Consider the following 16,282-nt stretch of genomic DNA (forward strand, 5'->3'; position numbering starts at 1 on the left):
TGGAATTACTTCTCTTACTCCACAATTTTAGGCCACTCAAGTGTACTAGTTTCTCTGGACCTCTGAAGATGGCTTTACTAGCATGGGCCTGCTACAGAAAAAGGGTGTTTATCAGAGACTCCCATGTAACAAATCACCCCCACCGCCCATGGTGTAGGTTTTAGGCTGTGAGATAAACTGACCTTTTGGATAAGGTGTCTGACCTCTCCCCTCTCCTGACAGTGATTTCTCTTCCCAGACAGCTGCGCTTACAAACAAACTGCTAGGTAGCAGTAGCACTTTGACAAATGGAGCACAACCCGGATCCTTTGTTTCTTTGAATTCAGCCAACAAGCTGGCATTCCAGAAGCTCATTAGGGGGCCATGAATTACTGTGGAGGCCAAGCCTGCACTTCCTTCTCCCTGGCAATCCATGTGGCCACACGTTCCCATGATCCGTGGGGCCAGATCATGCTATTCCCAGTTCACATTCCATCCTGTCAGGGTACTCTCAAAATAAATAATATTTATAGCAGAGTTCAGAGCTGGCGAAAGAAATGTGGAGGGAAAAATGTGAGTAAGTAGACTAGACACTGGAATCCATTGGATTTGTGGTTTTTAAATCATTTTTTCATGGGACTTCAGAAATCTTTGTAAGTGGATATGGACTGGCACTTATCAAAACCCCAAATTCCAAGGCCAAATTAATGTCATAAAAAAGTGACAAATAAAAATTGTAACAAGATTTACTTTCTGTAACCTGAAAACATTATGTTTAGCAAATTCGGTAAATGGTTACTGGCCACCTACAAAGTTCAAGGTCTCCAGCCAAAGCTAGTTACAGTCATAATCTATTTAAAAATTTGACTACCACTGCTTTATACCAAAAACTTGGAAAACTTAAATAAAAGGGGCCTGGAGGTCTCTTTACGCAAACATTCAAACAGAGCTGAAGAGATGGCATTTGAGATCAGAGTCAGCAACTACAACCCCCTGGACAAATCCAGTCCTCTGCTTGTTTATGTATTACCCATGAACTAAGGATGGCTTTTACACTTTTAACTGATTGGAAAAAGAAACCAAAAGAAGAAGAATATTTTGTGATACATGAACATTTATATGAAATTCATATTTCTGTATCCATAAATAAAGTTTTATTGGAACACAATCAAGCTCATCCATTTACTTATCCTATGGGGCTGCTTTTGCACTTAGGAAGAGTTGTGTAATTGCAACAGAGATCGTACTGCGTGCAAAACTCAAGATACTGACAATCTGGCCCTCAACAAAAAAAGCTTGCCGATCCTTGTTTTAGACTGTAAAATAATTTTTTGCTTTTGCTGAGATGTCTGACTGAGAACAGTCAACATAGTGAGAGCTCATCTCTACAAAAAAATAAAATAAAATAATTAGCCTGGTGCAGTGACTCATGCCTGTAGTCCCAGCAACTTGGGAGGCTGAGGCAGGAGGATCACTTGAGCCCAGGAGTTGGAGGTTACAGTGAGACATGACTGCATCACTGCACTCCAGCCTGGGTAACAGAAGGAGAACTTGTCTCTGAAAAAAATTAAAAAATAATAATAGTAAAAAAGCAAGCATGAGAAATGTACATGGAGAGCAAGGAGAAAGCAGTTGAGACCTGAAAAACCAGCGACAAAGACAGCCAACTACAGGTGGCCACCAACAGAAGTAGTTTTTGCTGCATTTACAGATGAAATCCGTCAAAGCATGGGGAAACAGACAGGTTCTTAGATGGAGCAGAGGTACGATCTGTGTTTCTTTTTAATATCAATTTGCTAATTTCCTGTTAATGGGCCAGAACCTTACGCCTTGATGCTTTCCTTTCCTGTTCATGCGGTTCACTCTTTTTGCCTCTAAACCTTGATTCTCCAGAATGGGCTACCCTGGCCTTTTTTTTTTTTTTTTTTTTGCAGAGGAGCTTGATGAAACTGAATCCCAGGAATAACGTCTATCTTTGAGCATATAGTCCCGCTAGTGGCTGGCTACACCCTCTGCTCTGTGCAGGGTCTGGTGATGATCACAAGAGATTTCAGGGCGATTTCAGGGCAATTTCAGCCATACTGATCAACATATGGTGATGAATGAAATAAATGACAAGTTTGCAGTTTTACAGGGTTATTAACAACATTCACAGATTCCCAGTAGTTGTCTGTTTATGTTTTCTCCAACACAATATCCTAAGACAGAAGGAAAGCAGAGGTGGGGTATTTTTATGTTGTAACATTTTCACGAATGAAATTTCCCTGTAAGAAAGTATTTTGTCCCTTGAGGGGCAGGGACTACATTGAGAGAAAAAAAGATGTCCACCTACTTGTCAGGACTGACAGGTTATCTGCAACCATATTTACACCACAGTGGTGATTCCAGCCTCTACGAGACATTTGAGCAGCCTGTCCAACCTCAGGACAATGGGCATGTGTGACGCTGGGCCCTAATGTCAGCTTTCCAGTAATCTCCGGGCTTTGCATGTAGTGGAGAATATCTCCCTTGCTATTACTATATTTTCTCCACCTGATCTATCTGTTTCAGTGGACAAGTTGAGAGTTAGATCTCATCATTAACATATAACATGAATAAATTGTCCACCTAAAAAGGACATCCTGATTAGTTTCTTTTAATAGAGAAGCAAGGGCTTACATTTTAAACAACAACAAAATTGTAAACTTACCTAGAAAAATCTCCCTTTGCCTCCTGTAGAAGAAAAAATTCAACATCAGCGAAATACAGTAAGCCAATGTTAGAGACTCTAAAGTACATTCTATAATCATGAGAGTTTCTCTACTGAATGAGATGAGTTCAGCTTCCTGCAGCTATCATCCTATTTGCTGCAGGAATACAATTAAAACTGAATGCATACCTTTCCCATTTGAATATGAAATATGAAATTAAACTCTAGAAAGTTATATACAAAGACAGTGATTCATAATGACAAAATGCACATCTCCACCTCTAAGCCTGGGTCTGACACGTTCTAGTTTAAAGATTCTAAATATGAACATGTGTCTGGATAGAACTGTCGATTTCTAGGGTCACTTTTTGTTTTGGTTTGTATTTTATGCTAGTTCCCAATTATACTGAAGACTCTGGAGGTAGGGACCAGAGAAACTTTAGTGAATCCAGTATAATGCCCTGAACATAGTAGTTGCTCAATAAATACTTACTGAAGGAATAAAGAAATGATATCATTTTAACTCATCTTGCCACTATTAAGCTAATATTCTATAACATCTTTTTTTATGTTTTATTTTTGCATAACCTAAAGGGCTTTACCTTGTCTTTCTAGGGGGCAGAACATGATTTTTTGGCCACTAACTCTAGCTATTCACTTGGCTTTCTCCAGGGTGGAGGTACCAAACCCAAAGAAAATGGGGTCAGTAAATGATCTCAGTTTCTCCCAGGCTCAGGTTAAACACACAACTTCGCTTTACAGAGATTTGCTGTCTTAACATTTTGAAATACTACAAGCCCCTGTTTATTGCTATGGTTTCCGTCAGTGTCTCTAATAGCTCTATGCAGCTTGTGGCTAAAAAAAGGTAAGACGACAAATAGTGAGTAGATACAGCTACTGGCTATGCCCTGTAAGTCTTACTTCCTTTCTTCTGTGTATGGCCGTGGGACATAAAGAGGAGGAGAAAAACAACTTACCTGTAAAATATAGGAAGCTAATTCAAACACCACTTCGCTGTCAACGTCAATAAGCTCCTGAAAGGAAAAAGCAACAAACGAAGACAAGTTTGGTATTTAACCACCACTTTTTTCTTTTATTTTAAATGACAGCTCTTCTTCGGGAGGATTACTTGAGCCCTGGAGTTTGAGACCAGCCTGGGCAACATAATGAGATGCTGCCTCTACAGAAAATTAAAAAATTAGCTGGGCAGGGTGGTGCACGTCTGTAGACTCAGCTGTTTTGGAGGCTGAGGTGGGAGGTTGAGGTTAGCCTGGGAGGTTGAGGTTGTAGTGAGCTGTGATATACCACTGCACTCCAGCCTGGGTAATGGGGTGAGACCCTGGCTCAAAACAAACAAACAAACAAACAAACAAACAAACAAACAAACAAAACCGCCTTCTTTTCTGAGGAATTGCTCAGAATCCCCAATATTCATAGAACATCTTGAGTCTCTGAGATCACGCCCTGAATTACTCAGTCCTAAACACTCCCAACATCGTTTTTACTGCTCTTAGCTCGGATGGACTAGGGGGCCTGGGCCTACCCGACTATCTCAAGGGCCTCACCTTTAAATCTTTCGAGAAATTAAGAGGCAGACTAGGCCCCAGCATTTTACAAACCTGTTTGTTAATGTTATTAGTTACTGGAATAGGGATGCTTGACGACAAAATGCATTTTCTTTAAAAACTAAACTTCAGAACTTTATTGAAAGAAAGGCTTTATTGAAAGGCTGTTTTTTGAAAGGAATGTTATGGTGGGATTGTGACTCCTTAAAATTAAATAAAATGTAAAAATATAGTTCCTCGGTTGTACTAGCCACATTTCTTTCATGTGCTCAATAGTTCAGTGTCGCTAGTGACTACCGTATTGTCAGCTCAGATACAGAACATTTCTACCATTGTAGAAAGTTCTATTGGTCAGCAACTGTTACACAGTGTAAGTTTAACAATGTTTCTGCCTATTAGTTCTTCCCCCAAATACTTAATTGTGATCTAGGGACATGGTCTTCAAAGCACTTAAACCTCTCCTTGGTTTTTGAAAAAATTCCTTTTCTCTCTCTCTCTTTATATTTATATTTTTGAAATACATATTTCAAAATGTATATAGTTCATATCTTTTAACAGCTTTTTTCTTTCTCTGAGACAGAGTCTTGCTCTGTCACCCAAGCTGGAGTGCAGTGGTGCGATCTTGGCTCACTGCAACCTCCTCCTCCCAGGTACAAGTGATTTTCCTGCCTCAGCCTCCCGAGTAGCTGGGACTACAGGCATGCACCACCACACCGGATAATTTTTTTGTATTTAGTACAGACGGGGTACCAGGTTGGCCAGGCTGGTCTGGAACTCCTAGCCTCAGGTGACCTGCCTGCCTTGGCCTCCCAAAGTGTTGGGATGATTACAGGCATGAGCCACTGCACCCAGCCAAAACAGCTTGATTTAAGTATAACTAAAACACCTCAAAAACTGCATATGTTTAATGTAAACAATTTGATGAGTTTGGACAGATGCATACACCCATGATACCATTACCACAACCGAGGTAATAAACATATCGATCACATCCAAAGATTTCCGTGTGTGTGTGTGTGTGTATGCGTGTATGGTAAAAACACCTAGCTGGGCATGATGGCTCACACACTTTGGGAGGCAGAGGCGGATGGATCACTTGAGCCCAGGAGTTCAAGACCAGCCTGGTCAATGTGGCGAAACCCCATCTCTATTAAAAATACAAAAATTAGCCTGGAGTGGTGGTGCACGCCTGTAGTCCCAGCTACTTGGGAGGCTGAGGTGGGAGGGTCCCCTGAGCCTGCAGAGGTTGAGGCTACAGTGAGCTGTAATCATGCCACTACACTCCAGCCTGGTAACAGAGAGACCCTGCCTCAAATAAAGAAACAAACAAACAAAACCCAACAACAAACTCACTAACCATGAGGACATGACCTACCTTCTTAATAAACTTCTAAGTCTTCTAAGTGCACAACACTCTCTCATTATACATAGCTCACATGTTAAAGACAAAGAGAAGCCTGGAGTTCATCAGCATGCCAGAATAATACACAATTTAATTGATATCCTATGTCTGGTGTCAAGCTTAAGCACAAATATCCATCTTTATTTTTCTTTCCCTAGTATCACGAGATCCCATAGTGGCTGACTGGATGACAGAGAGCTAGAGGTAAAAGAGATTTAGAGACCAGCCAGCCTGACCCTGTGCTTTAACTGAGAATGGAACCCAAAAACATTAAGGGACTTTGCAAAACCACAGGGCCTTAATGGCACTTAAGGGGCCGGGAACAGACCCCCTACTACTTGTCCAGTGTGTGACCTCCCTTAGGACTTACATTTCCACCCAAATCAATAGAGACTCAGTTTCAGCCAATGTATTCTAAGAACAATATCTATAATCCAAGTTTGCTTAGCAAGAGTTTCAATTCACTTGCATTACAAGCCAGACTCTGATTTAAGGATTGTTTTTTTTTTTTTTCTTTGAGATGGAGTCTCACTGTTGTCGTCCAGGCTGGAGTGCAATGGTGCGATCTCGGCCCACTGCAACTTCTGTCTCCCGGGTTCCAGCAATTCTGCTGCCTCAGCCTCCCAAGTAGCTGAGATTACAGGCGCCCACCACCATGCCTGGCTAATTTTTTTTTGCATTTTTAGTAGAGATGGGATTTCACCATGTTGGCCAGGCTGGTCTCGAACTTCTGACCTCAGGTGATCCACCCACCTTGGCCTCCCAAAGTACTGGAATTACAGGCATGAGCCACCATGCCCGGCCGATTCATGGATTTTGTAATTATTTTTTGAGAGGTCCAGAATTGGCTCCTGCAATTTAAAACAATGCATTCAAGCACACCTGGATCTTCTGAAGGAGAGATATCTTTCAGGCTCCTTTGGGCCTGGGAATTTCAAAGTTGGATACTAATATTTGCCCTGGAACCACCTTAGAAGTACGGGTTAAAAGAACTCATGAGAGCCTACTGAAGAATTGGGGACAATAATTCCTTACGTTTAACCAGCTGAAAGAGCTTTACGGCGGTTGGAATTGATAGAGGCTGTCGGTGCTGGGATGCGGAAGAATGTTTGGAATTGCAGTTCTGGGATTAGCAGGTCCCATCAGAATGTAAATCATTTAACAGTGTACAAATGGCTTCACAGAAACACTGTCCAGGATTTCCACAATAGATGGTTTCTACTCTCACTCCGTGCGTTTCCATTCCCACCTGAATGCCTTGGGGTGCACTTGTTAGTGTGCTGCTGTATGTGTGCTTTTCTGTCAAACATTTACACCTTATGTTACAGCCAATGGTCGACTGCGGGCTAATATTTAACATCTGCTGAGAGGCTTATCTGATGCGCAACTCAAAACCAACCATCAGAAAATAACACTTTTAAGTGTGAACACAGCTTTTAGTTTGCTATTTGATTCATCCGCTAAACGAAAATGTCTCTACCTGCGCAGAGGCGGGTAACACGAAGGAAGGTCTTTTATTCTATTTTACACAGCCCATTATGTGGTCCCAGGAGAGTATCATTGGTGAACATTAACTGGAACATAACTGATATCCACAGGAAAGCTACCAAAAATATCCACAGGAAAGCACCATCAAATATCTAACCTGATTGATTCAACTTCTCTCTCACCATAGTTGTTCTCGGGTTAAGTGAGAACTGGCACCTTTAACTGTGGTGACTTTTCGGGTGAAAAGCCTGACCTTGACTATCTATCTCCCAGTGAAGATATCAAAAACAGGAGGAGGTGAAATGTGGCCAGTGGGAGGGAAAATGATTAAAGAATCAAGCGCCCCAGGCATTGCACATGCTTACAAAATCTGATGGAAACAGCTGCATTATTATTTCTGACCTCGCCTATTTAACATGCATTGAATTTAAGGATCATTTCACTGGATGTTCTCATAGGACTCAACACAAAGACCAAAACGGTGTGGATAAGAACCAATCTAGGGTGGTGGGAAGACATCCTGAGAGTCTTTGCCCAATTCCCCAATGTCACTTGTTCATGATACTGTTTCCCCCTTATACACCTCATCCTTCCAGGTGGCTTTATCCTTAAGATTCTACCGCGATGGAGCAGAGCTCTAGACTTCCAGCTTACTCTGAAAATTTCCCATGGTACTTCAAAACCTGAAAGCTGGCCGGGCACAGTGGTTTAAGCTTGTAATCCCAGCACTTTGGGAGACCGAGGAGGGCAGATCATGAGGTCAAAAGATTGACACCATCCTGGCCAACATGGTGAAACCCCGTCTCTACTAAAAACACAAAAATTAGTTGGGTGTGGTGGTGCACGCCTGTAGTCCCAGCTACTCAGGAGGCTGAGGCAGGAGAATCGCTTGAACCCTGGAGATGGAGGTTGCAGTAAGCCGAGATAGTGCCACTGCACTCCAGCCTGGTGACAGAGTGAGACTCCATCTCAAAAAACAAAACGAAACAAAACAAAACACCCCTGAAAGCCAAGTTCCACACAGGGGAGTTATTAGATGTTTTCAGGGGTCTTCCTAGCAGAAATGTGCTCCCATATAACATTAAGAAAATGACTCTCCCTTTTCCTTATCTGACTTCTCCAGTGGTCCAGAGGTGGCTTTTCATTTATTTTTTTTGAGACAGGATCTCACTGTGTCACCCAGGCTGGAATGCAGTGGTGCAACCTGGGCTCACAGCAACCTCCGCCTTCTGGGTTCCAGCAATTCTTGTGCCACAACCTCCCAAATAGCTAGGATTACAGGTGTGCGTCACCATGCCTGGCCAATTTTTTTATTTTTAGTGGAAGCAGGGTTTCACCATGTTGGCCAGGCTGGTCTCAAACTACTGACCTCAAGTGATCCACTCACCTCGGCTTCCCAAAGTGCTGGGATTACAGGCATGAGCCTCCGTGCCCGGCCAGAGGTGGCGTCTTTCATGGGTTTCTGCTCAAGCAGAGGAACTACACTGAAGGAGACCACACAGAGTGTGCAAAAATCCCATTTTTTTCCTGGGATTCTGGGCTTTCCCCATAACTGTAACTAAGGACAAAATGGGATCATAGGAGGAGGAGCAGAAGACACTTCCCGGAGGCTTGAGGGTGGCTTCCATCTGCCTTATGCAGGGGCTGAGGTGTAACATTCCTCTGCGCTTATGCAATCCACAGCTCTGCGGTGAAGCCCCCCGTGCTCTTGCGGCCATTGGAGGGAGGGGTTTCTGCAGGGTCTGAGCTGGAATCTAGCCTGGGAATCTTGGGCTGTCTGGTGGGCATGGAATAACTACTTTGAGACTCTAGAGAAGCCCAGGGCGATGCTGGCAGGAGGAAGTGTAAGGTCCTTTGGTGACTGTGGCCACTGGGTATGTACTTTAGGCATCTGCTTTCCTTACTACTGAATAATGCATGCTGCTTCCTTTGATCTTTTGAGAAATGGTATGGAAAGACAAACTGTGACCATCTGCAGGTATGTGTGTGTGTGTGTGTGCGAACGTGCTCTGAGTAGGGGTGGGAAGGGCTGCCCCACTTCCTCCCACGCCGTGTTGTTTTATCCCAGGTGACTGAACTGCCGAAGGAAGAGGCCTGAGGTCATTTATCAGCAACACCATGCCTAACAATATTCTCAGAAAGATTTCCATCTGAGGGTCTCCAAGTGTTTCTAACAAGTGGGCCCATGGGAACCCCAAATGGCAGGTGTTACGGATGTTCTCCAAGAGTCCTGAGAGCCGGAGGGCCTCTTTGCTCAGAGGGACTTGGTGGTGGTCTTTACATTTAACCAAGAATCTTAATGAAAAGCAGCCCACCATGGTCCGGAACTGCAGGAATTCCAACTCTCATGTAAGACAAATGAGATAATTCCGTGAGAAAATGTAATTGACAACCATATAGTAGGTCGAGAAGATTTTGACAAGGACAGTCTTTGCAAAGTCCACTCGGAACCACTTGAAGGGTTAGGAAAGCCACCAAGCGTTTTCCTAACGAATTCTCACCAGTTATCACCACGTTTATTCTTACCCACAAAACATCTAAAGATAATAGTGGCATGCCATTCTCCTTAAGATTATTTCTACTGTCCCCTGAAAGTCCCATATTCTGGTCTTAACCCCCAATGCCTTGAGGACATGGACTGAACCACCTGACCTTGAGTTTGATTTTCCTTATCAGTAAAATGGGCATAACAATTTCCTTTCCAATTATTTTACTGGGTTTGGTGAGGCATAAATGAAGTGACTTGGAAATATAAAACACACTACAAGTATTAGATCTATATTATTTATTTCTGCTGATGAGTATCTATAGATAATCTGAACTCCACAGTTTTGCCTTTGTTCTTTAGTATGTCTTAGCATTTATAGGAAACTTTACTAGATTTTTTTTTTTTTTTTTTTTTTTTTGAGACGGGAGTCTTGCCTTGTCGCCCAGGCTGGAGTGCAGCGGCGCGATTTCGGCTCACTGCAAGCTCTGTCTCCTGGGTTCAGGCCATTCTCCTGCCTCAGCCTCCCAAGTAGCTGGGACGACAGGCACCCACCACCACGCCTGGCTAATTTTTTGCATTTTTTAGTAGAGATGGAAGATTTTGTTTTAAAAGAGATGGGTTGTGTGTGTGTGTGTGTGTGTGTGCGCGCGCGCGTATGTGTGTGTACTGGTCACCGTGTCTGTGGTGTATTTTATGTGTCAACTTGACAGGCCAAGGGTTACCCAGATTATTTATTTTTGAGACAGGGTCTTGCTCTGTCACCCAGGCTGGAGTGCAGTGACACCATCTCGGCTGACTGCAACCTCTGCCTCCTGGGTTTGAGCGATTCTTGTGCCTCAGTTTCCTGAGTAGCTGGGATTACAAGTGCCCATCACCACAACCAGCTAGCTTTTTGTATTTTTAATAGAGACGAGGTTTCACCATGTTGCCCCGGGTGGTCTAGAACTCCTGGGCTCAAGTGATCCACCCGCCTCGGCCTCCCAAAGTGCTGGGATTACAGGCATGAGCCACTGTGTCCGGCCCCGAGTTGCCCAGATTAAATAGTTTCTGGATGTGTCTACGAGGGTGTTTCTGGATGAGATCAGCATTTGAATCAGTGGATTCAATAGACCACCCTCCCCAGTGTGGGTGGACATCACACAATCCTGGAAGGCTTGAATAGAACAAAAGATGGAGGGTGGAGGAGCTTGCCCCTTTTTTCATTTTTCTTTCTTTCTTTTTGTCCCTTGCTTTTTGAGCTGGGACATCACATTTCATCTTCTCTTGTCCTTGGACTGGGACTTATACCACTGGCTCCCTGGTTCTCAGGTCTTTGGACTCAGCCAGTGGACTGACACCACTGGCTTTCCTGGGTCTCCAGCTTGCAGACAGCAGACTGTGGGATCTCTCAGCCCCCATGATCTTGTGAGCCAACTCCTCATAAGAAGTCTCTTTGTGTATATCTATATATATCCTATCGGTTCTGTCCCTCTGACTAATACACCGTATATCATTAAAGTGGGACACAATGCCCATATTTAGCCCAACTTGCTCTCTTCTTGTGGCTCTATGCCTCATTGCACAACTCATCATAACTACGCAAATTTGCCCCCGGGGCAAACAGGGGCTGTGGTGCAGGATGAGACTGATGCGATCTCGCACAATTCCTCATTCTTAGTCCTCTGCCAGTTTTTCAGCATCAAGTCACTTCATGTTTGTCTAATGATCCACGAGGTGAATGCCACTCATGCTCAGCCGCAACCCTAACTCTGCCGCGTTGGGATTTCTCATGCTGTCCACCCCACCGCAGACAGCCCATGTCAGGATCTCAAGGAATCGCTCTTTTATTAACTTCTGTTTTAAACAATTTTTACTTTTATTTATTTATTTTTGTTGAGACAGGGTCTTGCTCTGTTGCCCAGGATGGAGTGCAGTGGCACCATCATAGTTCACTGCAGCCTTGAACTCCTGAGCTCAAGTGATCCTCCTGCCTCAGCCTCCTGGGTAGCTGGGACCACAGGCACACACCACCGTGCTTAGCTAATTTTAATTTTTTTGTAGAGATGGGGGTCTCACTATGTTTCTCAGGTTGGTCTTGAACTCCTGGGCTCAAGTAATCCTCCTGCCTTGGCCTCCCAAAGTGTTGGGATTACAGCTGTGAGCTACTGATTCCTGGCCTGGAATCATTCTTTTAGAGATCATGGGCACAGCCAAGACGACAGATCCATGTAAGCTTGTTTCTTGAAAGTTGAAAAAGAAGGTACCTGTCTGTCCTTCTCTCATACCCGCTCTGTCCTACAAGGGCATGCTCTAAACCTGCAGATATTTATGTTGTCCTCTAGAATGTGATTCTGGGCTTTTGCTTGGTTCTCCCACCTACAGATGAGATGACGTCATCTGATCATTAGCAAAGCATGTTGAAGGTATTGAATAAAGACCATTTATTTCAATATCAACAAGAGTGATAGCATTTAGACCTAAACTGCAAATGTGGCCCAAGGATGATTACTTAAACTCCGTTTTTTTTTAAGAGATGAGGTCTCTGTCATCCAGGCTGGAATGCCCCAGTGTCATCCTAGCTCACTTCAGCCTCGAACTTGTGGGCTCAAGTGATCCTCCCATCTCAGCTTCCCAAGTAGTTGGGACTACAAATGTGTGCCACCATGCCTGGCTAATTAAATATATTTTTTGTAGGGTTGGGGTCTTGCTATGTTGCCCAGGCTGATCTCAAACTCCTGGCCTCAAGCCAACTGCCTTGGCCTCCCAAAGTGCTGGGATTATAGGTATGAGCCACCATGCCTGGCCAGCAGAGGCTCCCAGACCAATTTGGACAAGATCTGCACCCTCCCAAGAACACCCATAAAGCAGAAATTTTAAGCCTTTTCCTTTATGTCATGATTTGTTCTCAGTGCAGTGTAGGCAACAAAACTCGGTGATTTCTCAGGAAATATGCAAATCCTTGCTCCCTTGGAAAGTAACCAATTAAAAAATAATTTTCTGAGCATCGGCTATGTGCCTAGTACAGTGATAGGCCATGGAAGATGAGCTTAAAAATCCACTCAGAAAAATGCTGGTACCAACTTCTCCTCCAGCCTAAAGAAGCATATTTCGGCCCATCTCCAGATGGCAAGCACAGTCCTGTTTCTTTGGTTATCACTGCTGGGGGAGGTTAGTGCTTTTAGACGAAGCATAATTGAAATGTGATGAATGTCCCTAAAGAGTGCATTGCCAGCTGGGTGCGGTGGCTCACGCCTGTAATCTCAGCACTTTAGGAGGCCAAGGAAGGAGGATCACTGGAGCCCTGGAGTTCAAGACCAGCCTGGGCAACATGGTGAAACCCTGTTTCACTTTGAAACAAAACAAAACAAAACACACAAAAAAACCAAATTAGCTGGGTGTGGTGTCGCATGCCCATAGTAGTCCTAGCTACTCGGGAGGCTGAGGCAAGAGAATTGCATGAACCCAGGAGGCAGAGGTTGCAGTGAGCTGAGATCACGTCACCGCACTCCAGCCTGGGTGACTGAGCAAGACTCTGCCTCAAAAAAATATATATATATTATATAATATGTAATAAAGATATATATTATATAATATATAATAAAGATATATAATATATTATATAATATATAATAAAGATATATAATATAGAATATATTATATATAATAAAGATATATAATATAGAATATATTACATTATATAATAAAGATATATAATATAGAATATATTATATTATATATAATTATTATATAATAATAAATATTTATTATTATTATATAATAATAAATATTTATTATTATTATATAATAATAAATATTTATTATTATATAATAAATAAATAAATAAATAAAGAGTTCATAGCTAATCCCTCTGGGCAAGGGCAAACTTATACAGGTGAAATATTAGATTCCTGATGTGATCTTAGAGACCAGAATAGATGCCCCTTTATCAACTACACCAGACTCTAAGGTTAAGTTACCTACAGGTCGAGGGTTCAGGGCCAGCTGGCCTAGCAAATTTCTCAATTTCTGTGGCTAAACTCTCTACCAATAGGAGCTGTCAGCGCTGGTTTACAATCCAGACCATTACAACTCTGACTGGACAGAGGGCCAGCCTTACAAATATTCTCTTCTGAGGAGCTACTGTAGACTTTAGGCCAGTTTCAGCAGTTCGCAGAGGCTGCACACAAACCGTCTTTGTGTCCTATAGTTCACCTGGTGAGGTAAAGAGCCTCAAATTCCACCTAATTTTAATGCTAAAAGCCATCCCAGGAAGGAACGGGAGGTCATGATGTAAACTGAAATAGGCCAGGCACAGAAAGACAAAGTTCATATTTTCTCACTTATTTGTGGGAGCTAAAAATGAAAACCATTGAACTCATGGAGACAGAATAGAAGGATGGTTACCAGATGCTGGAAAGGGTAGTGAGGGTGGGAGAGGTGGGGATCGTTAATGGGTACACAAAAATAGAAAGAATGAATAAGACCTAGTATTTGATAGCACAACAGGGTAACTGTGGTCAATAATGATTGAATTGTACATTTTAATATAAGTAAAAGAGTAGAAGTGGATTGTTTGTAACACAAAGGATAAATGCTTGAGGGGGTGGATACCCCATTTGACCTGATGTGGTTATTACACATTACATGCCTGTATCAAAATATCTCATGTACCCCATAAATATAGACACCTACTATGTACCCACAACAATTAAAAATTTAAAAAACCAAAGTAAACATGGTAAGTATGTCACCAATATGTCTACCTATGGCACACACACTCGACACTCCTTCGTAACTATGCATAACTTTTCCCCAAACCTGCTGAATGTGTATGACTCTATTATGTAATACGAACACCGTGAGTCATAAAACCCGACCTGCCCTTCTCCTTTTCAAAAAGAGCACCTTCAGTCCACGCTGGAGACTTTCTCTTCTCAGCTTGCAAACCGGTACTGCCAATACAGCCTTTTCTCCTAGTTAGCCACCTCAGTGGCCTTTTGGATGATACTGATGGTGCATCTAGTCATTCTGACAGCCTCTCACGCCACCTAACCTCAATCAAGGAACTATCAAAGTACTTCTCTGAGGAACTGAATGGAAAGGTCTTTTGACATGAGCACCAATTTTCTTTTCTCTCTGAAGGTTTGCATGTGAAGAAGATTGGGAGCTGGTGATTTCTTGATTTCTCTTATAGCTGTAAGATGTATAATTTGTGGAAATCTTTCTGATAAAAAACTAAACAGGCTCTGTCATTTTACGACCTATGTTTGCAAAGTTTCAGACATCACTGTGATGACTAATTTTTGATGGTGGATCATCTTCTTCTGTCAGTGCAGAACCCAGAATAGGCAGGATTCAATCCTGCAGCCAGAAAGTGCAGGAAGAGCTGAGGGTCCACATTCCCTGACTCGCTCCTGTCTCATGGGACAAGTCCGCTGCCTCCTGCAGGGGCTGATGGATGGGCACCTTCAGTTGGCTGTTGGAAGCCACACCGGAAGAGGGAGAGGAGCAGATGGAAAAGGCTTGGCGGGAAAGCTGTGCCGTCTTATTGGTCTCTTTCCAGGGAACACGCAACGTTCCAGGCAGGCTTCCTGTGAGAGTTTCCCATGGGACGGGACTCACATTTCTAAATGAGATGTACCCACGCCCTGGCCAATGTCCTCTCTATCACCCACCTGTCTCCTTAGTGAGTTCAAGCACATCAGAAACACTGTTGGACCATGTGGGAATCCTATTCCACACTTCCTCCTGCTCCACCGGAAGCACACAATGACAGCCCCGCTGTCTCATATCCATATTTTAATTTTCTGCAACTTGGATAGATTATGACTACATTTTCCTGCTCTATTGTATAAAGTAGGGGGGTGGAAGGGAAGAGAAAGTGAGAGGGGCGTCTGCTGTGGCCATGCCTCCTGCCTGCTGGGAAAGAGAGAGGAAGGTAGGAAGGCAGTGTTCACAATTTGGGAAAAATAGCAAAACAAAGCCAAACACCTTTCCTCGCCTTTCTGCTATTAAAGAGATGAGAGGTTCGTTCTCTGAAGAAGAACAGGAAGCAGGGATGAACTGGACCGGAAGTGCAGGAATTACATGGAATTCTATACCCAGTGTGGAGACTGTTCCCTCCCGATCCCTGGATGTGGGAGGACATGTCCCAGGCAGGAAGGGAAGGGTTTTTTTCTGGAGAGAATGGAGAGCCAGAGAGGAAAGATGTCCAGATACCAAGACACTGATATTCGGGGTTCCCCAGGGAAAGAACCAGCTTGCGACGGGATCACGTCACAGGGACACCCACTGGGGGACCATCCCACACTGAAATGGAGCATCTGCTTAGTTTCTAAGTGTGAAGCAACAGACCAGGGCCAGCAGACAACTGAGGAAGCCTCGGACAGGAAAGAGAGACCAACACAAATAAACTGGAAAAAAAGAGCTGGAAGGAAACACAGAGTAATAATGATAACTAATATTATCAGAGTGATAAGAGAGGATATTATGTTCCTGAAACAATAATAGCATAATATTAAAAAATCAGATAATATAAAGAAACTCTTAGAAATTTAAGAAAAAAAAAACAACAAAAAACAAAACCATAATGGCAAAGGTTAGAAAGCCCAGAGAAGAGATTAAAGTAAATACTGACAAAGCCTCCCAGAAAGTAGAATAAAAAGACAGAGATAGACAGCTGGAGAGACAAG

At 43.1% G+C, this 16,282-nt stretch overlaps 1 protein-coding gene across 14 annotated transcripts in view; it reads right to left on the reverse strand.

The window, feature by feature from the left end:
* FRMD4A (FERM domain containing 4A) overlaps positions 1-16,282 on the reverse strand; it is a 688,079-nt gene that overhangs the window by 113,094 nt on the left and 558,703 nt on the right. For all 14 annotated transcript variants that reach the window (XM_063781409.1, XM_054660740.2, XM_054660742.2 and 11 more), the window contains 2 exons: positions 3,646-3,702; positions 2,669-2,691 (listed from right to left, as the gene is read on the reverse strand). In XM_063781409.1, coding sequence (XP_063637479.1) covers positions 2,669-2,691; positions 3,646-3,702 — 80 coding nt within the window. The remainder of the gene's footprint in view (positions 1-2,668; positions 2,692-3,645; positions 3,703-16,282) is intronic.

The sequence above is a fragment of the Pan troglodytes genome, chromosome 8 (assembly GCF_028858775.2).
Source record: "Pan troglodytes isolate AG18354 chromosome 8, NHGRI_mPanTro3-v2.0_pri, whole genome shotgun sequence".
NCBI lineage: Eukaryota > Metazoa > Chordata > Mammalia > Primates > Hominidae > Pan > Pan troglodytes.